The following is a 23,358-nucleotide window of genomic DNA, read 5'->3' on the forward strand; positions in this document are numbered from 1 at the left end:
ATTGCTCCAACAGTCCCAGATGTGTTACTCAAACCTTATTCTGAGATTTCTACCCATCTGTCCAATGTAAAATTTCCAGCAACTGAGGCCAGAGATTTTGTAAATCCATGCATTAAAAAAAATAAAGACTTTGGCTTTTCCTGATCGAATTTTTGTTTTCAAATTATTATTGGTACGGGCTAGTTTTTCTCATCTTTTTGAATAGATTGTTCAGTTCTCTTCAAATTTGACCGATGCATGGTGCTGTGATGTACGTAGGTTTATTTTTGATTCCTTCCTCTTTTTTAGGATTATTTCTTTATATATGAAGCATGTTTTTGCTTGTGTGTACTGCTCGTATAGTCTGAGCACCACTGTGTGGTTGAAAGCATTCTGCTGTGCTATGCATCGCAATGTTTTTTTTTTTCCTTTTGTATGGTATCTGTATCAAGTGATAATTTTGTGATTCTATTAATTATGGACCTGAAGAACGCATATTTAAGCAAATCTGGATGATGGGAGTGATTGTTTATGATAATGCCTGCTGTGATGGGTTCCTTACATATCTGAAACCTCTGATAGTTGATATCATGTCTCACTGTTAAGTCTAGAGAGTTTATTAACTTGTTTTGTTCTCCTTTGACTGCACTTTAGGGTGTGTGCGCGCTACTTAATTGTTGTAAACTATTTGTATGTTATTGTCATTACCATTTACCAGTAATAGTGTGCCATTCATTCACATATAGATAGATAATTTTGTCTAAAGTGGGCAAACTCAAACTGAAAAATTTCTCTTCTGATGCATCAATTAATATTTCTGCAATTGTGTCTACAATTGACAATTGCTACTTCATCATACGGTCTGTAAATTTTATTCCAGAATTGAAAATAATTGTGTGACAAGGTGTGTCCTTAATAGTTCTAATGTCTCATATGCTTTGATGATAGATATTTCCCATTGTGTATAAGGATTTTCTTTATAATCTCTATTTTTCCTGTTAATGTGTATCTGTGTAGAAGGTGGTTATATGGAACGAAACAAATTTTCCTTCCTGGGGGGCTAATATATATTAGGAGAGCTATTTTATTGTTTATTTTTTATTATTTGTATAAATCTGGTTATCAGTGTACTTAGTTTTCTAACTTAGAAAAATAGGTGGGGCTTTCTATACAATTAATACACACAGAAAAATTACCAATAATACAAAAACAGAGATAATCAAAAATAATCTCTAGGAAGCAATATGGTGACATACATCGTAACATCAGGGACATAAAGCAAACTATTAACATACTGTATATGTAAGCCATATACTTTAATATTATACTATACTGGAGCATAAACAAAACAACCATTAACATATACATATACTCATGTAGCACAATATATTGTGGCATAAGTTGTAGAACAAACTACTCACATAGACGTAAGCAATGTACTTTTAACATATAATATTACAAACAATTGTACCATCATTGCAGAATCGTTTCAACACGGCAATAATTGCCGAAACAAGTTTGTCACATAAATATGAGGTGTGTGAGAGAAGTAATAAGACTGATTTTTTTATCCACCAAAGTTTCCCTTCCGCAGCTATAAACCAGTGAAGTCATTGTTCCCAGACTTAGTAGCAGTACTGAACAGCTTCAACTGGTAGGGTCTTTAACATGACTGTCACATTCTTTTTTGGGGGAACAAGGGTTCAAAACTGCGTCTGGCCATCCTGATTTAGATTTTCAGTAATTTTCCTAAACTGCTTCAGGCAAATGCCAGGGTGGTTCCTTTGAAAGGGCACAGCAGATTTCCTTCCCGCATCCAATGGGATTGACAACCTCGCTGTTTGGTCCCCTCTCACAAATCTATCAGTCAACCAACCACATTCTTTTGAATGTTCCCTAGAGCCCCAAAATGATGTCCTTTTAAGACAATGTTCAATTTTTGGAAAAAGGAAATGTCACAAGGACTCAGATCAGGCGAACAGAAGGGATGTGGAACAACAGGAATGCCTTTTGAGGCCAAAAATTCCGTGGTGGATGTGGCTGCGTGACATGAGGTGTTATCATGACACAATATCCACTTGGCTCCAATATCTGATCTCACTCGATTCACCCTTTTCTTGGGCCTTTCCAGGACTTCATTGTGAAACACTTGTTGACAGTTTGTTCTGGAGCAACTAATTCTTTATGTGCAGTACTCATTGTCAAAAAAGCAAATCAACATTGTTATGATCTTTGATCTGCTCATTCGAGATTTGTTCAGTCAAGGAGATGTTCCAGTGTGCCACACCTCACGTTGCCACTTTGTCTGAGAATCATACTCAAAAATCCATGTTTCATCACCTGTGCTTACACAATTGAACCATTTGGTCACTGGTAATCCTCTCAAGATCAATGTATGCATTGCTTCAACCGTCCTTCTGCTCAGCTGCGAGTTTTTCGGCACCATTTTGGCACAAACGTTTCGCAGGTGCAAAATTTCAGTCAAAATTTGATGTATGGTGGAAGTATTTACGTTTAACTGGTTACCCATCATCCTTATTGTTGTCTACCTGATCTCAAGAGCACACACACACATTCAATGTTTTTGCTGGTTTTTAAAATTGAAGATCTCCCTGAAGGAGGTTCATCTCCCAAGTATTCTTGGCCTTCCGACAATGATTTGTGCCACTGAAAAACTTGTGCTAGTGATAAGGAATGTTCCCCCACAGGCCTGTTTCAACTTTTCAAATGTCACAGTTGCACATTCCCCAAGTTTAACATAAAATTTGGTTCCATAATGGTGCTCTAAATTCTGCTGCTCCATTTTAGTAATAACAGCAAAAACAGAATTTCACTGATGACTCTCTCAGAAATACTGTGATGGCTGTACAGAGCTGAAACTTTGAGCGAGCATCTGGTAGGGATAACCACATCTGCCTACACAAGTAGAACACAGCATTGCATCGGTCGCAGTGTTGTTAGTCTCATTACTTTTCTCACGCACCTCGTATAACGAGTTAATAGAGTGTCAGTTCCAGCGAAATCTTGGCAGAATATATATAAAATTAAATATGCTCTACCCATAACAAAACCATAAGAAATGGAATTCATTTGCCAAGAACTGTTAAGTTTTCTTCATTACTGACTAATACACTGGTGGCAGTGCCAGATTTCTCACAGTTAACATGAAGATTTTGTGAGAGCCTCAGTAATTAATGATGCAGGCAATCATCCAAAATTATTCACACAAGTTTAAACAAAGCTTAATGATGGTAATAGGTTCAACTCACTTGGATCAGAGCCCTATCGATGTACCGCCACCAGGTATTACAATTGTGCTGTATTTGTTATGCAGTTGTCATGGGATTCTGATATGCTAATACACAGATGGTGGTAGCACCACACACACACAGGGTATAAAAGGGCATTGCACTGGCAGAGCTGTCCTTTGTATACTCAGTTGATTCATGCGAAAACATTTCTGACGTGGTTAATGGCCACACGACAGGAATGGTAGTTGGAGCTAGGATGCACGAGACATTCCAGTAATTCAATATTCTTAAGACCCAGTGTCAAATGTGTGCCGAGAACACCAAATTTCAGGCACCACCTCTCATCACGGACAATGGCCTTCACTTAATGACAGAGCAGAGACGTTTACATAGAGTTGTCTGTGCTAATAGGCAAGCAAGACCATGTGACATAACAATAGAAATCAATGTGGGACATACGATAAACATATCCATCAGGACAGTGTGGCAAAATCTGGCATTAATGGGCTATGGCAGCAAACAACTAGATCGAGTGTCTTTGCTAACAGCATGACATTGCATGCAGTGTCTCTCCTGGGCTCATGACAATATCAGTTGGACCCTAGACTGGAAAACTGTGGCCTGGGCAAATGAGTCCCAATTTCAATTGGTAAGAGCTGTGGTGCGGACCCCATGAAGCCATGGACTTGAGTTGTCAACAAGGCACTGTGTAAGCTGGTGGTGGCCCCATAATGGTGTCTTTGGGTGGAATGAACTAAATTCTCTTGTCCAACTTAACCTATCACTGACTGGAAATGGTTATGTTCGGCTATTTGGAGACCATTTTCAGCCACTCATGGACTTTATATTCCCAAACAACAATGAAATTTTTATGGATACAATACGCCATGTCACCAGGCCACAATTTTTTGCGACTGGTTTGAACATTCTGGACAATTTGAGCAAATGATTTGGTCACCCAGACCACCCAACATGGGACGTAATCAAGAAGTCAGTTCGTGCACAAAATCCTACTCCAGCAACACTTTCACAATCATGCAAGGCTATAGTGGCAGCAGGGCTCAATATTTTTGCACGGGACTTCCAACAACTTGCTAAGTCCATGGTGCAAGTTGCTGCACTGTGCTGGGCATAAGGTGGTCTGACATGATTTTAGAGCGTATCCTATGACTTATCTCACTGTATACTGGATATGCTCAAGGGGGTCTTTAACAAAATCAAAACTAACTGAAAAATACCTTAAAACACGAACTACTTACAGCTTTCATATTCTGGATGATAAATGAAAATCTAAACTCTTTTAATCCTGTGCAGCAGGCTGTTGTTGTATATAAAGCCAGAAATAACAGCAAGCTCTAACTGTCAAAATAGTAATCTTACCGTCACAAAGTCTCCTTGCAGCCAAGCATCGTCTTTGACAGCTTCATAGACAGGCACAGGTGCACCTTTTCCAATGTCAGCTGTGGCATTACGTGCATCAGGAAACTGTGTGGATGAATGATTTCCCCAAATAATAACATTGCGAACAGCTGATACACCAATCCCAAGGCGTGCTGCAATCTGGGCTTTTGCACGGTTTTGATCTAATCTTGTCATAGCTGAGAAATTCTGGCGTGGGATACTTGGAGCATATTTTGAGCAGATTAACGCGTTAGTGTTAGCTGGATTACCGACCACAAGCACCTTAACTGACTTTTTGGCATATTTGTCGAGTGCTTCACCCTGTACTTTGAAGATACGCACATTTGCAGACAGTAGATCTGAAAATAAAAAAAAAATGAAAAAAAATAAAATAAAAAAAAATAAAAAAAAATAATTTAACACTAAGTCTGTGCAGGTATCACATTTTTAAGGAAATTTCAGTCTTTACACTTATATAATATAAAGCCTTGGAACACTTTTTAAAACGTGTTTCAGGAAATGATCACATTTAATTTTTAAGATAAAATAACTCCTTCATTCACTAGATCACATTGTCTTATTACTAACTACTGATAGGGTAAAGCGTTAAACATAAAGTAAATTCAGGAGTTATATCATCGTGACACCAGGTATTATTACTAAGTGACTATCCTGGATCCTGCTACTAGTTAGTTGCAGCCTATGTAATGGCTTTCAAGGGCAATAAAAATTTGATTTTAAATATCTCTTGAAATTATGGCCAAATTTAAACTGCTGTAATAATCCATTCATTAAAAGGTACAATCCGATGTTAAAAGTTGAATGCAATAAGACAAGTTTCACAGCTGGAAACAGTGTGTTTTGAGGCAGCATAACACACTGCATGTTAATATCCGGACTTTATTCTCAAGTATTTGACAGTGAGAGCACTTCAAGAGTTCCAACAAATTTTAAGCATAATTTCACACCTTTTTTTGAACTTTTTCTCACTTACATGTTTTACATAAAATATGCAACACAATAAGTTGTTTATAAAGTAATCAGAAGATAGAATCTTTGTACATGAGAATTTGATTTTTTAAAGAACTCAGGATTTACTAACACTAATCTACACTATCACAAATATAAGACTACAGTATATATCTCTAAATCCAAGATGAGATTTTTTTCACAAAATTTCAAGTCCAGGAGTAGGGGGTCATCTTGCATTTATGGCATAAAATGTGGAGTTTTTCTTTTCTTTACCAAACAGAACCTCGAGCTTTCATTAAGCTGTAATTCTTATCGCTGCCATGATTACCGTTTTAACCCTGAACATATACTTGCACATGCACTTTGAACATTGTTGTACAATAGCAGGAAGTGTTTGCTGTGGTAATATTTTTATCAGTTGTTTGACTTTGGGATCCTACATCTAAACTGTACGGTAAAGTGCGTAATGGATCATGATGTGGAACAATGTTGTTTAACGTTAAATGTTTCAGCAGAATCACGAATTTCAAAATCATGGTTGTTCAGTATGCAGAAGCAACAGACAACTGTGTGGCTATGAGGAAATATCGAGTCACAGAAGCCAATGTTCGGAGGTGGCAAGAGGACAAAATACAGGGTGATTCAAAAAGAATACCACAACTTTAGGAATTTAAAACTCTGCAACGACAAAAGGCAGAGCTAAGCACTATCTGTCGGCGAATTAAGGGAGCTATAAAGTTTCATTTAGTTGTACATTTGTTCGCTTGAGGCGCTGTTGACTAGGCGTCAGCGTCAGTTGATGCTAAGATGGCGACCGCTCAACAGAAAGCTTTTTGTGCTATTGAGTACGGCAGAAGGGAATCGACGACAGTTGTTCAGCGTGCATTTCGAATGAAGTACGGTGTTAAACCTCCTGATAGGTGGTATATTAAACGTTGGTATAAACAGTTTACAGAGGATGGGTGTTTGTGCAAAGGGAAAAGTTCTGGACGGCCGAGAACGAGTGATGAAAATGTAGCACGCATCCAGCAAGCATTTGTTCGCAGCCCAGGAAAATCGACTCGCAGAGCTAGCAGAGAGCTGCAAGTTCCACAATCAACTGTATGGAGAGTCCTACGAAAAAGGTTAGTTACGAAACCTTATCGTCTGAAATTGGTTCAAGCACTGTCTGCAGCTGATAAGATTAAAAGAATCTATTTCTGTGATTTTATCCTTGCTCAAATGGAAACAGATGAATCTTTCGTTTCAAAGATTGTGTTTAGTGATGAAGCAACTTTCCACACTAACGGGAAAGTCAACCGTCACAATGTCTGTATATGGGGCACTGAGAATCTGCGGGAAACAACTCAGTATGAACGTGACTCGCCTAAGGTGAACGTTTTCTGTTCCATTTCAGCCAATAAAGTTTTTGGTCCCTTTTTCTTCGAAGGTGCTACTGTAACTGGACTACAGTATCTGGAGATGTTAGAGAATTGGCTGTTCCCTCAGCTCGAACAAGAAGCACAACAATTCATATTTCAGCAGGATGGAGCGCCACCACATTGGCACTTATCTGTCCGTAACTACCTGAACGTCAACTACCCGAGGCGATGGATCGACCGCCAGGCAGCCCGTGACAGAGCACTTCATCACTGGCCTCCAAGAAGCCCTGGTCTTACCCCCTGCGATTTTTTCTTATGGGGGTATGTTAAGGATATGGTGTTTCGGCCACCTCTCCCAGCCACCATTGATGATTTGAAACGAGAAATAACAGCAGCTATCCAAACTGTTACGCCTGATATGCTACAGAGAGTGTGGAACGAGTTGGAGTATCGGGTTGATATTGGTCGTGTGTCTGGAGGGGGCCATATTGAACATCTCTGAACTTGTTTTTGAGTGAAAAAAAACCTTTTTAAATACTCTTTGTAATGATGTATAACAGAAGGTTATATTATGTTTCTTTCATTAAATACACATTTTTAAAGTTGTGGTATTCTTTTTGAATCACCCTGTACATCTAAGAAATGCGAAGTCTACCAAGAAAGCTTTAAGTGGCCAACAGAGAGGACATTGCATAAATAATGAAATGTAAGTGGTGGCATTTCTGTGTGAGAAATGTAAAGGAGAAACTGCAGTTTCCTGCGATGTCATACAAAATTAAGCATGTTATTTTGCACAGGAATGTGGGGTCCAATTTAAATCCAGCTCTAGGAGGTGCACAAGGATGATGCGATACAATGGACGTCTGCTACGATGTCCAACAGCCCTTGCTCAGCATCTTCCAGCATTCTATGTGGGGAAGTTGGTCGAGTATCAGAGACGCATTATAAGACTGAGAAAGTAACATGCTTATTTCTTAGGGCAAATCGTAAATGCTGACCAAGGCTCCTGTTTATTTCGACATGCCATCCAGGACAACAGTTGGGCATGAAGATGACCTACTATGGAAAGAAATGCACGACAACCATGACAGTGGAAATCTGTATCTGACTAAGGGAGGTCTTTACCTGATTTTTTTTTGTGTACCAGCACTTTTATTGTTTCCTTCAGTTACCAGTAATAAAATAACCATTCATAAGAAACTTCCTGGCAGATTAAAACTGTGTGCCGGACCGAGACTCGAACTCGGGACCTTTGCCTTTCGCAGGCAAGGTACTGGCGGAATTAAAGCTGTGAGGACGGGGCGTGAGTCGTGCTTGGGTAGCTCAGTCGGTAGAACACTTGCCCGTGAAAGGCAATAGGTCCTGACGTCGAGTCTCGATCCGGCACACAGTTTTAATCTGCCAGGAAGTTTCATATCAGCACACACACTACTGTAGAGTGAAAATTTCACTCTAGAACCATTCACAAGTTTTCAAAATAAACTTAGAATGTGTGCTTTCCTGCAGTCTTTAATTGAACAATGGGGGACCATTGTGCATTTGAAGTCATCTCTGATTCAGAGATACATGGTGTATTCAACATGAGGAAATGTGTCTGTAATGACAGACACTTTCCTCATAATCCCATCTAACATCTGAAAACAAGCATTGCAACTAAATTGCATGCCATCAATGGAAGTATTTACTAGTCACACAGGATTCCCTCAGCTACATCTACATCTATACTCTGAACCACTATCACATGCTTAGTAGAGGGTACATCCCATTGTACCAGTTACTGGGGCTCTTTCCCATTCCATTCACATATGGAGTACAGGAAAAATGATTGTTTAAATATTGTGTGTTCTGTAATTAATTTAATCTTGTCATCACAATCACTATGGGAGTGAAATGTAGGGGTTTGTAGTATATACCTGGAGTCATTTATAGCTGGTTATTGAAACTTCATTAGTAAACTTTCTTGGGATATTTTAAGTCTGTCTTCAAGAGACTGCCAGCTCAGTTCTTTCAACATCACAGTGATACTCTCTCAGGGTTCAAACAAACCTGTGACCATTCGTGCCATCCTATGTGTACGTTCCATGTTCCGTGCTACTGCTATTTGGTTCAGGTCCCACAAACTTCAGCAATTTTCAGGATGGGTCCAATGAGTGATTTGTAAGCTAATTATTTTGTAGACTGGTTGTATTTCCCTAGTGTTCTACCAATAAACTGAAGTCTGCTACCTGCTTTAACCCTGACTGACCCTGTGTGATCATACCACTTCATGTCGCTACTAAGTGTTACACCCAAGTATCTGCGCAAGTTAACAGATTCCGACTGTGACTCACTAACATTACATTCATAGTATATTATGCTTTTTCATTTTTGTGAAGTGCCCAAGTTTACATTTTTGAACATTTAAAGCAAGCTGCCTATCACTACACCACTTTTAAATCTTACAAAGGTCTGACTGAATATTTGTACAGCTTCATTCAGACAGTACTCTTTATAGATAACTGCATTATCTGTGAAAAGTCTGAGGTTACTATTAATATTGTCTGCAAGATCAATAAAATACAACATGAAAAGTATGGGGCCCAACACACTTCCCTGGGGTACATCCAAAGTTACTTCTACATCTGGCAGCGACTCTCCATCCAAGATAACATGATGCATCCCCCCTACCAAGAAATCCTCAATCCAGTCACATATTTCATTCGATACCCCATATGATCATACTTTCGATAAAATGCATGTGTGTGGTGCCAAGTCAACTGCTTTTTGGAAATTGAAAAATACTGCATCTACCTGACTCCTTGACCCATGGCATTCAGGATGCCATTTGAGAAAAGTACCATATCTTCAGTGTTTAATGTATCAGATATGATTCTTCCAGTTCTTATGCTTTTTCCATGTATCACTTGCTGTCATTCTCACTAGTCTTACCAATTTACTAGGGATTCCCAACTCAGCCAAGGCACAAAATAATTGTTCTCTATAAATCATGTGCCGCTTTACAGCATATAAAGAGAGGATTTGTACCGATGTAGAATTCTATTGTCTTCTCTAGGATTTGCCTTTGCGTATAGATCTGATCTACAACTGACTTTCCTGGGAGAAATTCAGGTTGATATCCCCTGATTGCTCTGAATTACTGGGAGGAGATGGTTGAATTGTACATTTGAGAATACTTTATATCACAATATAAGTAATATGATCCCTCCACAGTTCCCACGTTCTAAAATATACCCTTTTTTGTACATGGAGCATATAATTCCTTCTTTTCACTGCTGGGGCACTTTTCTCCTCTTCCCATACTAAAACAGTTGTCTTTAAGATCCATTCGAATTTGCTACCTCCTTGCTTAAGTATCTCTGCTGGAATATGGTCTGTTGCTGCTGTCTTGTTTTTCAGTTTCTTCTCAGCAAGTTTGGTGGATCTATGCTGTCTGAGAAATTTGTCAAAGTGTCTGCATTATCTTTCACACATCTCTTTTCCCTCACTTAAAATTATTCCTATTTTATTTTTATATGGCTTGTTTTACCACTAAAGGATTTCCTTGCTGCCTTTACTTATCTGTAAAATTTTCTTGCCTCATACTTACTCCTCAGAAGATCCATTTCTTCAATTTTTGTTTTCATCCACTCTCCCTTTCTTCTTTAATGGGCCCTCTTTTCAATTCTCCTCCTTTATAATCTTCCACCATCCTTGTACACTGTGATTGTAGTGTCCTCTTATATGCCTCATTCTTTTCTCCATTACTATTTCACATTCAGCATCAATCCACAGAGATCTTTTATGTCTTACTTCCCTTCCTAGCATTCCACTTGCTGCAGTCTCTGCTGCATCTATTTCCAGCTGATATTCAATGTTATTACATTCAGCACTTTTGAATATTCTTGTTATTCTCTCCTGGTACTGTTATCTAATTTAGGCATAGTGTGTCATGTTCCCTGCACTGCACTGGAGATCCCAGCCCTCACTCATGCCCAGAACAGAAAGTGATCAAAATCTATATTTAGACCTCCATGGCTCCTCACATCCAATAGAGCTGATTTGTGTCATGCATCTGCCCAGCACATGGCAATTTCATTTATTAAGTTTTCATCTGCTGATGTACATGTTCTTTCGGGTATGTCTTTATGTGGGAACATTGTTGAACCCACCACCATATTTCTAGCTGCTGCAAATAATGTAAGTCTTGTTTCACTGTCAGTGCTTATGATACATCTGCTGTGAAGCTATTGTTGATCTAAACATCTGTTCAGATACGTGAGGCACCCTGTTCTGTTGTACCTTTAAGTTATTGAAGATTGTGCTCACTGGGTTGCGAAAGAGAGAAAAGTTTTTGTTTTATGCTCATTAGGCAGCCTTATATGGCAGACAGCATGTGGTGGTGCCAAGTAGTGTCATACAGCTTTTCTAGATAGAAAAAATATGGCAACTAGGTGTTGAGAGTGGACAAAGCCCCTAGAATTACTGACTTAATATACTAAATGGCCAACAATGAGCAAGTATGCCAGAAACAATGGTGACTATGATTGACTATCAATTCAAGGGACCAACAATCCACTGAATATCCACTTATTTACTTTAAATAATTTATTCATAAGACTCATTACCCCATCATTTTAAAATGAATATAATAGTACTTTCCTGCCACTGGCAGGATATACCTTCAAACCAAACACGGTTAAATGTTTTGAGAATACATCTATAATTATTCTTGCTCATGTGCTCGTGCATTTGGTTGAAGATTTTGTGAAGTCCCGGTGCTGTCATGATACAAAGCTAAAGTTGTGGTGTTCCTTCACATACAATTACATTGTATGCTATTAGCTTCTGAGTCTCAAAATATAGTCTGGCACCTTCTGTGTGACATTTACTTATTCTGAAGGTGGGGCACTTGTTAAACACAAATGCTTCAGTGAAATATATGGCAGTGAGGTATCACTGGTATGTCCTCTCTTAAATGGCTGCAACAATTCCTTTGATGCACAACAGCATTGATCTTTTGGTAGAAAGGTCTAAGGATTACGAAATTAAACAGAGTATCAGCTGTATCCTTTCAATCATCATCAACATTGTTTTATTCAGAAGTTACAAATGATAATTTCGAGCTGAAAACTTGCTCTTTCTGTGAAATTTCAGTAAGCATTCTGTTTGTTGGTGATTTGGAAGCAACAGAATGCTTGTTGGGAGGTGAAGTGTCACAAAGCTCATTATGTACTGCTGCATGCTAACTTTATACAAGGCAACAAAACAGATGAAATCTTCGAAGCCCAGGCAGAGATTACATTATGGTGGTGTTGCCATGAGGCAGGCAGGAAGAATAACGTTTCACCACTGAGAGTGGGTCTGGGAAAACAACAGCAGTGCTTGTTGAGAGACAGACAGCGGACCTCAACAGAAATGTAGTACAGCACAGCATCGGGCCAGGATCAGGACACCTTTGTTGCAGCATGAAAGAAACTCTATTGCTAATCCAACAAGGCAGGCCAAGAGCATTTACGAACCAGTCCTTAACTACAACAAACTCAATAAGTAAGCACGAGAACTGCTGACACCTTCATAATAGCAAGACCTATGCAGTCATGACAAGTGATGTTGGGTAAATATTAGCCTTTACTTTGCTCCATAAACTCTACAGCATTTTAGCTTGTAAGATAGTCGGTCAGGCGGACCAATGGCATACATAACACTTACACTAGATCCCCTGATTGTGGTAAACTGATGTCTGGCACAAGTCTGTTATAGATTTCCTGCACAATACTGAGTAATGACAGCCACCACTGGGAGAAATGGCCACATAACCATAATCACCTATCACAGAGTTCAATACCACAGCCTGCCACTGTCACAGATGGGTGGAACCAGGGGTCCTCCCCATCGTATCCAGTACATCAGCAGGCCTGATATTTCGGCGGACTAACCAGGGTCTACCTGAACAGCAGGCCAAGACTGTCGTACTACATGGAAACCATCATTGTGGCTCAACAGATGCTAGTGAATGGCAGTGAGTGGGAGGGAAAAGAGCACCTCCCAAATCGCTGTGTACAAGTCCAACACACGTGCCACGGGATCACAATACAGCCAGCGCTGCTGCTACCACATGCAGCCAACCAGCGTAGCAGTATCTGGTCAGGAAAAGTGAGTGCAGCATCAGTTACCTTGAGCAGATTGAATGCCACTTACGATGAGGAACCTCGACAGGCATCGGCAGCCAGTGTCAACAGCGAGTCTAGTCACTGATTGTAGCTTATGGAAATAAACAATTTTGAATCATCTTTCACTGCACCTACTGATGGCAACAGGAGACCATCATCCTTCTGAGAAAAAATGGCAAGGAGTGAACTGGTCAAGTGCCTCCTGACACACAATCATCTCTACTCCCTCCCTCTCTCCCTCCCAACAGCCGCCTCTTGCAGTACTTTCACTGGATCGAACATGAGAACTTGCATTTCAAGGCCTATAGCAGTGTTTTCCCATAGCTACACTGAGGTACGTATGGGACGAGGGGGTGGGGAGGTCTCAATGTTAAGTAAACAGAGTATGGGCTTCAAGATTATTTGTCAATCTGACGGTTTGTTAAAGCTGCCTCACCGTCAGTTGTGGGCAGCAACCCAGTAAAAGAAATGCATCGATAGTTGTTCACTCAGGTCTACTAATTGGTAGAATTTTCTCTATCCTATCACAGGGAGACAAATACAGCACAAGGTGATCTCAGTAGGTACAAATTTTTTTTGAGGTAGAAAATATTTGATCAGGCAAAAACCCACAACTAAGAGACATATTTATACAATAACATTCCACTTCAGGTGATGCAAGTTTTGTAAATTTATTCCAGAACCACTTTTGAAGTTCGAAGTTTCATCTCCAGGTGCCACCCACTGAGAACAAGGGCAGGGGCTGGTAATATCCAAATACTATGGGGTAGACATACTAAAAAGAAAGCGTAAGTTGTGGAAAGTGGTGTACTCACACAATTATGAAAATGTGTGTGGCGGTCAGGCCAGTCAGTCATTGGGGATCACACCCACATCAAACACACACATGGGACTGGAAAAAAAAATGCTAACTTTGGGGAAAGTTCCAGACAGAAATGAACTGAATAACACTGTAAATAAAAAAGCAATACAACTCACGTGTAGGACCAGCGATCACAGCGCCTGCGTGGATAGCACGACACAGAAGTGTCTAGTGCAGATGGCCCAGATGCCAGCTGCCCGCGGCGGCGGAAGCAACCAATGTAGGAGCCAATGAGTTGGGGAACCGGAGTAAATAGCCGCAAGAGCGAGAAACTGACCGAAGAACAATTCCACTGCTGCCAACAAACATTTCACGTAACGACCGTGAAGGTAAGAGAAATTAGAGCTCATATGCAGGTACACACAGTCATTTTTCCCCTCACTATCTGCAAGTGGAAGAACAAAGGAAATGACTCGAAACTGTACAAGCTACCCTCTGCCACACACCATATGCTGGTTTACGAAGTATGTATTTAGACATAGACACGACTAACGGCAACAACATAAAAGATGGTTGGCTGCAACTTTACTCACTTTCCTATACAGCCACAATATCAGGATGGGTCATTTGTGAAAACAGTGAACATCATGCACCAGTTGCTGCAATTTAAATTACACTACTGTGGCCCAATGTAACCATGATCTTGGTCTACATTACATAGTCCAAGAAATGGCTGAGAGCACACAACGGACTCTAAATAATATCAAAAGATTTCAGTTTCACAACTTGAAAGACCTTTTCTTGCATCTCTTTCATTACCAAAAACTACCTTCCTATTTCTAGAATGAAATTTTCACTCTACAGCGGAGTGTGCGCTGATATGAAACTTCCTGGCAGGTCAAAACTGTGTGACGGACCAAGACTCGAACTTGGGAAGTTTCATATCAGCACACACTCCGCTGTAGAGTGAAAATTTCATTCTATAAACATCTCCCAGGCTGTGGCTAAGCCATGTCTCCGCAATATCCTTTCTTCCAGGAGTGCTAGTTCTGCAAGGTTCGCTTCTGTGAAGTTTGGAAGGTAGGAGATGAGGTACTGGCGGAATTAAAGCTGTGAGGACGGGCCATGAGTCGTGCTTGGGTAGCTCAGTCGGTAGAGCACTTGCCTGCGAAAGGCAATGGTCCCGAGTTTGAGTCTCGGTCCGGCACACAGTTTTAATCTGCCAGGAAGTATCTTCCTATTGGCGTCTCAAAACTGGTTGACTGCAAATTTAAGGTCAGGGGAGAAAATTTGCCCTGTGCAACACTTCTATTCTTAACTTCAGTCAAGGAAGAGTACTAACTCTGATGCCCATCAAATTTCAGTATTAGACACTATGCACAAAGCATTTTGCATTATGGAAAATCTCACTGTCACTATTTCAATAGTGCACTTCTCAAGAAGAATCCAGCAACATATTACTTTCTCCTACATATAACTCTGAACATAAATGAGGGGTGGGAGGCAATGGACGAAATTCAAACAAAGTCTAGTATTTGTCTATCGTGTACATCATTCACACAATGAGTAGGCGGAGGTGGCACTCTAGGTCTAGTTATAGGCAATATTATGCAATTTTTATCACACCCCCTAATGTAACTTCCAGAGTAAAAGTATAGATGTGAGAACTCTGTATGAGACCTGTGTCTTTATCTTTGCTCCAGTTTCCCTGATAACTTGGAACAAATACCAAAAGAGTGAAATACTCATCTGTAAAAAGATTGAAAACTTTCTGACAAGTAACATTTCTACTAAAAAAATTTCAAAATCAACATTAAAAACTGCATGGTTTTCAAATAAAACTAACTAGAACAAATTTGGGTTGAAGTGTGATATTGGAGCAGCCCCACCTCCCCTACCCCCTTCAAAATCTTTGTTGGCATGAAACTGTGGCACAACCAGAGTCTAACTTAGTTTGGGGTGACAGTATCATACTGAAAAATGAAAGGGGGGTCCAAAATTTAATTTTTACCCAAATTTGCAATAAATATATTTGCAAGACATTCACATAAATCATCAGCATGTTTCCTTAAAACTAAGCAAAACATTACTCTCTGAACCAGTTGGTCACATCATAATTACAGTACACTCTAGTTGAGTCATAGAACATGGAACCAATCAGCTGACACGATGTCTATGTAAATGCTGCAAATTGTCACACCTCTGGCAACTCTTAAGCACCCCTTCGTACATTTTGTGTGTGTGTGTGTGTGTGTGTGTGTGTGTGTGTGTGTGTGTGTGTGTGTGTCACTAAGTTCAGCATCTGGTTTTGCTTTAATTAGTTTATTGTTTCAATAAATGCCACAACAGTCGTTATCACTGAGCAGAAATTAATGCGTACGCAAGAAGGAAACCTTGTGAACTCCCTATCGACTACTTATTCATTATGCTAAGCTTTAATATTGGTTTATAGCTAGCTGCACACTTCGAAGCCTCACACACAACCATGAAATGCAGTGTCAAACGGGTTTCACCCACCTTTCCGCTCCATGCCCTCTTTACGTGGCATAGCACCTACAAGAAAAGCCGCTTCCACATCTTTGAATGCGACAGCTGGATCCGCTGTGGGTACTACCTCCTTCACGAGAGGAAGAGCGCAATCAGCTATTTCCATGACGACGCCTTCTAATACTGACATCATGGGTGGAATATCCAAAAGATGAAGGATAAGTGGTTGATCCTTGCCGAATACTTCGCCACTGCCAATCTGATACAGTAGCGAATATGCGATCTGTCCGGCTGCCCCAGTAACAACCACACGAATTGGTTCAGCCTATCAACAAATCAGTATCCTCCATCAGTCAACATATTTTACTAGGTATTAAATGTTAACTGAACTACGTTATAACGAGCGAAATTCTACAACCTATATAACATTTTATTTAAAGTTAATGCCATGAAGGTCATTAGGTCAATGCTGAAACCACGAATAAATGAACAGTTCAACATAATTAACAACGGCAAACTTTGGTATGTATTATTAACGATACCACTGCATTCAATCAAATGTTATAAATAACATTACCATCGTAAAAATTTTCACACACTGGAACACCACGTATAAAACAACCTCCCCACAAAGATTACACACAGCTGGTCAGATTTCCTTCTTTTTTACTATGCATAGATGTTACAAGTTGGCTACCACAGACATTATTCGTAGTCCGAGTGTTTGCGTATTTGTAAATATCACTTGTTGCTAAGAGTAAACATGTGCATCTCCACTTTTACATACACTTATCTTAAAAATATACCTTTTTCTATATGTCATGGTAAAACTACGTCACTGTATTATGCCACAAATTGAGACGTCACGAAAGTAGACGTGAGCTTTTCAAGATCGATTCACTCCCCAGGGGTCATCGCATACGGAACTTCAAAGTCGGGTTCACAACACGGAGGTAAAAAAAGAGGGGAGGTAGCTTTACGTCACAAACTTGAAACCGTGGCCGACTTCTCGTGCGACTCGTTGTAACCGATGTCCGCCATATTAACAAGCCCAAAACATCAGTTTCATACATAGATCACGAGTTCACCGCATTCGTACTCCTATAGTTCATCGCGGTGACACTTCCCCATGATGTCACTCTGTGTCTTATTACTAGAGCAAATACGCATTAAAGAAAAGAAGAACGTTAGAAATTGCCTTCTTGACACTATGTTATTCATTTTAGTATTTAAGACAGTTATTTTGCACACACAACAGAAATAATGAACAAGAAGTACTCGTAAACAGTAGTCTGCTACTGTTTTGGGCTACTTAAAATGGCACCCACTCTGGCCTTACCTCCATGGTTCACATACGCATCTAATTTTGCGCCACAGCTTGTGGCTCGCTGTAGTGACAGCGGAGCTACCTTTCACACAGGACGCCACAAATTCTATGCAGTTGCACAGCTTTCAGTCTGGTGTCAGTTGAAGTCATACGGCCGGGTATGAACATTATAGTGCAGCTGTTACAAGAATTAAACACAACGAAAACGAGAACAAAATGTTGGATCCAAAAATAGATTTTTCACATGGATAAATCAGGGGAAACAAACACATTTATGAAAGAACTAACACTCAGAGACGAAAAATCTGTCTGCATTGGCAAACTAACCAACAGCTGCCATGTAAATATCATCTGCAGACATGCCACTCTTCCAAGATTCTGGACTCTTGTTGTATTCATTGATATAGGCATTTGAAATGACAAATTTTTAGTTTAACAGCTGCAAAATTACACTCTGGAGTTATTTTCTGCATATAATCCACAGTTTATGCAATACTTGGTTTCACCAATTACGAAGTTCATACGACTCGCTTTTTTGACTACATGTGTTAATATGGATGACACTGACAACAATAAGGACCAAAAGGATGGACAAGGAAAGTGACAAACGAATAACTGGAATTAATTATGTGGGATTTTATCCTTGGAATATTTTGAGTTAGGTGAGTAATTATTTTTAAACTTTTGTACCACAGTGAAAGGCTGTGTTGCAGGTCATACGAAGAATTTTTTGTTTAGGATTGTGAAGTGTTCTGACAATAATTAAAATAGCAAACCAGGACGAATTAATTAATTAAGATGTAATTTCAAATGAAAAAAACCGACCTTCATGACAGCCTTAAGGAAGCCGAAGCAATTTTTAACAATAATGACAAACTAAACAAAAGTCATGACGAGGGAGAAGCGGACAAAAATGCTAGAAGTGTTTGCAGTCCATTCAGAGATTTAGGTCACAACAAACTGTTCAAGAAGCAAGATAAGACTTTTGAGAAAATAAGTAAAGACATGGGGGTAGAAATGATATGACAAAAAGTGAATTAAATCACAGTTTAGATGGTGAAACCTAAACAGCAAATAGTAAAAACAATTTTACAAACACGGAATTGATAGAATTAAGGAACGAAATTTTGAACACTAATTTTAAAGTTACCAAATTAATAAAGGAGCTCAATAAATATAACTTGGTAATAGAGAGAGAGAGAACACAAACTAATCGATGCACAAATAAGTGCTTTAGAAGGCAAATTACACAATGTTAAAAAGAATTTGATCGAAAGAATCCAGAAAATAAAAAAAGTCTGAATTGTCGTATCAGGCAATAAAGCAAGAAAGCCACTGTTAGGTTCAGAAATGGGCCATTATGGTCAAACTCTTGAATGGAAAATTAATAACTTAAAAAGAATAACTGGAAACTATTTATTAGTAACTAAAAATAAAGTAGCCGAGGTAGAAAAAAGATGTAAATACCAATGTGGATGCATGTAACAGTAATGTTGGAAATAGTTGCAACTAATTAGGTGAATTGGAAGGAAGTTTTGCTGCTAAAAGTTTCAATAGTAAGTGCAGTGGGATGAATCCATTAAGTGTTTTCCAGGAGATAACAAATTTCACACATCTATTACGAGAATGTCATTAGTGGAATGAATGATTTGCTTGAAATTAAGTTTGTATAGGAGTTTTTGGATGGAGAAGCACTCTCTTGGGCTAATCAGTAGGCTAATACAGAAATGAGTTATGGCATTTTTTAAAGAATTTTTTTGAATAAATTTTAGTCAGAAACAGAACAAGCTAGATTCAAAAGCGATTTTTTAAATGTAGCACATTATAGAGTACAAAATGGCAACGATTTCTGTGTGGAAGAACTGAGAAAGTTAATACATTTAGATAAACCATTCGAAGAGCTCACACAAACATTTGTGTTAAAGAGGAAACTACCAGAAAAAGTGTTCTGACGTTAAGCACATGTTCCAAATGATTGCATATAATAGTTTTAAAATATGTAGATAAACTAGATGAGCATTAGAAACAAAGGATGTGGAACGAAAACTGTAATGAAACACGTAATTGTGAAGGAAGAGAGAGAGGAAATTATAGAAATAATAATTGTCTGGGTAGAGATGAGAAAAGAGAACCACAATGGAATGACAGAAAGAGAAGTACTTGATAATAGAAGTAATAACCCAGTAAGTTGAAGATTATGCCATTGGGAGCCTGTCAGTTTTCTTATGAGGAGAAACTAAAGTAATCAGGGTGACTATAATAACAGGATGATGATAAGAACTTTGGGAGAGGAAGAAATTTCGAACCATGTTGGTATAGAAATATATATGGCATGAACAGATTACGTTTTGATTGGACATTTTGGAAAGCTATGAATATAGATATGTGTGAGAAAATCAGAAAAAGGTTACTGGTATTTTGGAAGTAGAACTAGATACAGAATGTATAACAACTCTTTACAAGGTATCAAGTAATGAAGTTTTAGTGTGAGAGGAGAAGAATGATGATGATGCTGATAAATTTGGTTTACATAAATTAATGACTGAAGATGTAGCAGATGTAGATGTACAAATTTACTGTTTCTAAAGTTGATGCTATTGAATCTGACAATTATGTTCCTAGGGATGAATAAATTATTTTAGATATTAATGGTAAGAAGAGTGGATAGTATGTCATAGTTGTTCATGATGCGATTAGTGAGGAATATGCAATGTTATTAGTAATAGTGTTGAAGAGAAGATAGGAAGCAAAATGGATTTATATAAAGCACCAGATGGGATGATGTTAAGTAAAAGAGGACGTATTAAAGGAAGGTAGTTATGCAGACAGTGGTTATTATACCTAGGGAAGCCTGATGTGTGAGAGGAAAGTACATGAAAGTGAGTTTTGACGTTACTAACGCTGTGAATTGTAGTGACTATGAAATGGAGTGTGAAAAATGCATAAATAATGAAGTTTCAAAAGTAGTTTAGGATAATTATGATAATGCAAGTAGTAATCATTATGTGAAAGTTTGCACCCAGAATAGTAGGAAGAAACAAGCAGTAATTCAGAGAGCCTAGAAGAAACAACTTGTGAGTACCATGCAACATACATAATGAAAGATGAAATAAAAGAGATTGAGAACGATCTTTTGTATAAGTCGGGAAATAAACGTGTTAGCGGTGTATTGGGTAGTCCATAGATTTATTTTGAAACTGATAAGTGGGCAGCTAACTGCTTAATAGATACAGGGAGTCCAGTTTGTGATGTGTCTGAAAATGATACAAAAAGCACAGTCAAGATTTTGTTGAGTTGTATGTGTTAGGAGTTACGATTAGAGGAGCTACAGAGAGATGCAGTAAAGTTGTGAACAAGTAAATATTGCTGTCATTTAGTATCAATAACACATCAATTATCCAGAGATGTTTTGTGGTACCCGATCCAAGTGAGGAAATTATTTTAGGTATGAACTGTATGGTAAAACTTTAAGTAGGATTTTGTTAGACAATTAAGGAATCAATTTTTAGTGAACCAACAGTGGTATTTCCCATCTAATGGAACTGATCATAGTAAATGGGAATGGCAGGAATTGTATCAGGAAGGTTAAGTGTTTCAATCACAGAGGATACACTAAAGACGAGAATAATTGTTCAAATGAGAAGGAAGATTTGGATCATTGTCCTACTTCACTTGAAAACAAAACAGAAGATACTGAGAAATTTAGTGAAGGTCAGAAGGAGGTTTTAAGGAAATTTTTATCAGAATAGTATGATGTGTTTAATGAGAAACCAGGAACAGTGAAGAATTACCAGTCCACACTTAATCTAAGACCACGTAAACTATTTTTCAATAAACCTTATAGAATACCAATGTGTAGAAGGAAAGATGTAGAAAGGAAATTACAAAAGATGGAAATTTGGGTACTTCAAAGAGAAATTGCACAGAAATAATAACCCACTCATTGTAGTATGCAAATGAGGTGGAGTCATAAAACTTGGATTAGATTGCAGACACTTAAATAAAATATTAGAGAGAGAAATTGACCATCCTGGAATGTAGACGAACTATTGTACAAATTTAAATATATAACCTCAGGTTTTCACCAGATATCATTGGAAGCCAATTTTAGGAAGTACTATGCTTTTCTATACAATGGCAGATCTTATCAGTATTAAGTTGTACCATTGGGATTAAACGTTTATGTAGTAAAGTTTTTACAATGCTTAGATTTTATCTGTGAAAGGAATTACTTGATAGATTGATAACATATGTAAATGGTCTTAGTTACTGGTATGATTGTGGAAGAGCACTTGAAATTATTAAAAGAATTAGGGAAGAGGTTAAGAAAAGGAGTCATGTCATGTAAACTGGAAAAGTGTAAATTCACTGTGAAACAGTTGAAATTTCTTGGCCATAGCATTACCTAGAAATGAATTTTGATTGACAGTGATAAAGTATTAGCTGTAGCAAAATTTCCTGTCCCCAACTGTCTCTTTTTGGAAAAGTGGGATTCTATGGAAAATTCACAGGAAATTAAGCTTGTTTAAATCCCATTGAATGATATATAAGAGAAACTGGTAGACTATGTAGGCCCTGTTTCAGTAAAGAGCGCTCAAGTTGGACTGAGCATATAAGTAGTTTTGAATATATACTAAATAGTTTAAAAGATTCAGCCACTTGATTTTCACCATATGAGATAATGTATGACAAGAAACCTGCTTATTTAATAAATGAATTGATGGAATTCCCTGCATGCAGGTGTAACTGCACAGGAGAAAGAGGAGGTAGAGAAGACGAACACAGAGGAACAGTGTAATATTACAAAGCAGTAACATGATATTAGGGTAGAAGCTACATAATTTATGGTAGAAGATCTGGTTTTTCTGAAAACCAATGAAAAATCAAAGGCAAATAGTGGAGAAATAAATTTTTTTACATTTATATTGGACCATCTGAAATACTAGTGATTTCACATCTAAATGCCCATGTGCTAATTTATCCTAAGCGAAGAAAGTAATTTGGGTTAAGAAACATTGTATAGCTGAAGCCATACCAGTATGTAACTAACACCAGTAAACAACTTCCATCATTAAAAATACTAACATAACCTAAATGAAGTAAGGATTTTTACATGGTCTAGTGAAAATTCACCCATACTTTCAGGGAGGTGCATATTCTTCATGCATCAAGTTTGTCCACTACACTAGTTCCCTAGCCGTGTGATTCTTACTTCAAGATTATCAGTTCCTAGAGTCACATTAATCTTTATTCTGTCATGTAAAATACAAATCTCTTACTATCTTCACACTTCAATGATACACTGCATCATACTGAGTTTGCTTTGTCATGTATGTGAGAAGGGATGATACAGGATAAGCTAGAATAACATTATTCATTATATATATATATATATATATATATATATATATATATATATATATATATATATATATATATATATATAGGGTGGTCCATTGATAGTGACTTGGCCAAATATCTCGCAACGTTAGCATCAAATCTGTTTGAGCATAATGGGGAGAAAACAGATGGTGCTTTGGGTGGCTCACTAGATGATTGATAGAAACTGCATTTTTTAAACTAGGTACCCCCATTTTTATTACATATTCTCATAGTATGTAAATAAGTA

General features: G+C 38.3%; 1 protein-coding gene across 1 annotated transcript in view; it reads right to left on the reverse strand.

The window, feature by feature from the left end:
* Nucleotides 1–17,140, reverse strand: part of LOC124619488 (malate dehydrogenase, cytoplasmic) — a 30,366-nt gene extending 13,226 nt beyond the window's left edge. Inside the window, exons 1-3 of the mRNA XM_047145902.1 lie at nt 16,980–17,140; nt 16,433–16,727; nt 4,611–4,990 (exon numbers count right to left, since the gene is read on the reverse strand). Of these exons, the coding sequence (XP_047001858.1) occupies nt 4,611–4,990; nt 16,433–16,727; nt 16,980–16,982 (678 nt within the window). The 5' untranslated portion in view covers nt 16,983–17,140. The remainder of the gene's footprint in view (nt 1–4,610; nt 4,991–16,432; nt 16,728–16,979) is intronic.
* Nucleotides 17,141–23,358: the final 6,218 nt, after the last annotated feature.

Source organism: Schistocerca americana, chromosome 6 (assembly GCF_021461395.2).
Source record: "Schistocerca americana isolate TAMUIC-IGC-003095 chromosome 6, iqSchAmer2.1, whole genome shotgun sequence".
NCBI lineage: Eukaryota > Metazoa > Arthropoda > Insecta > Orthoptera > Acrididae > Schistocerca > Schistocerca americana.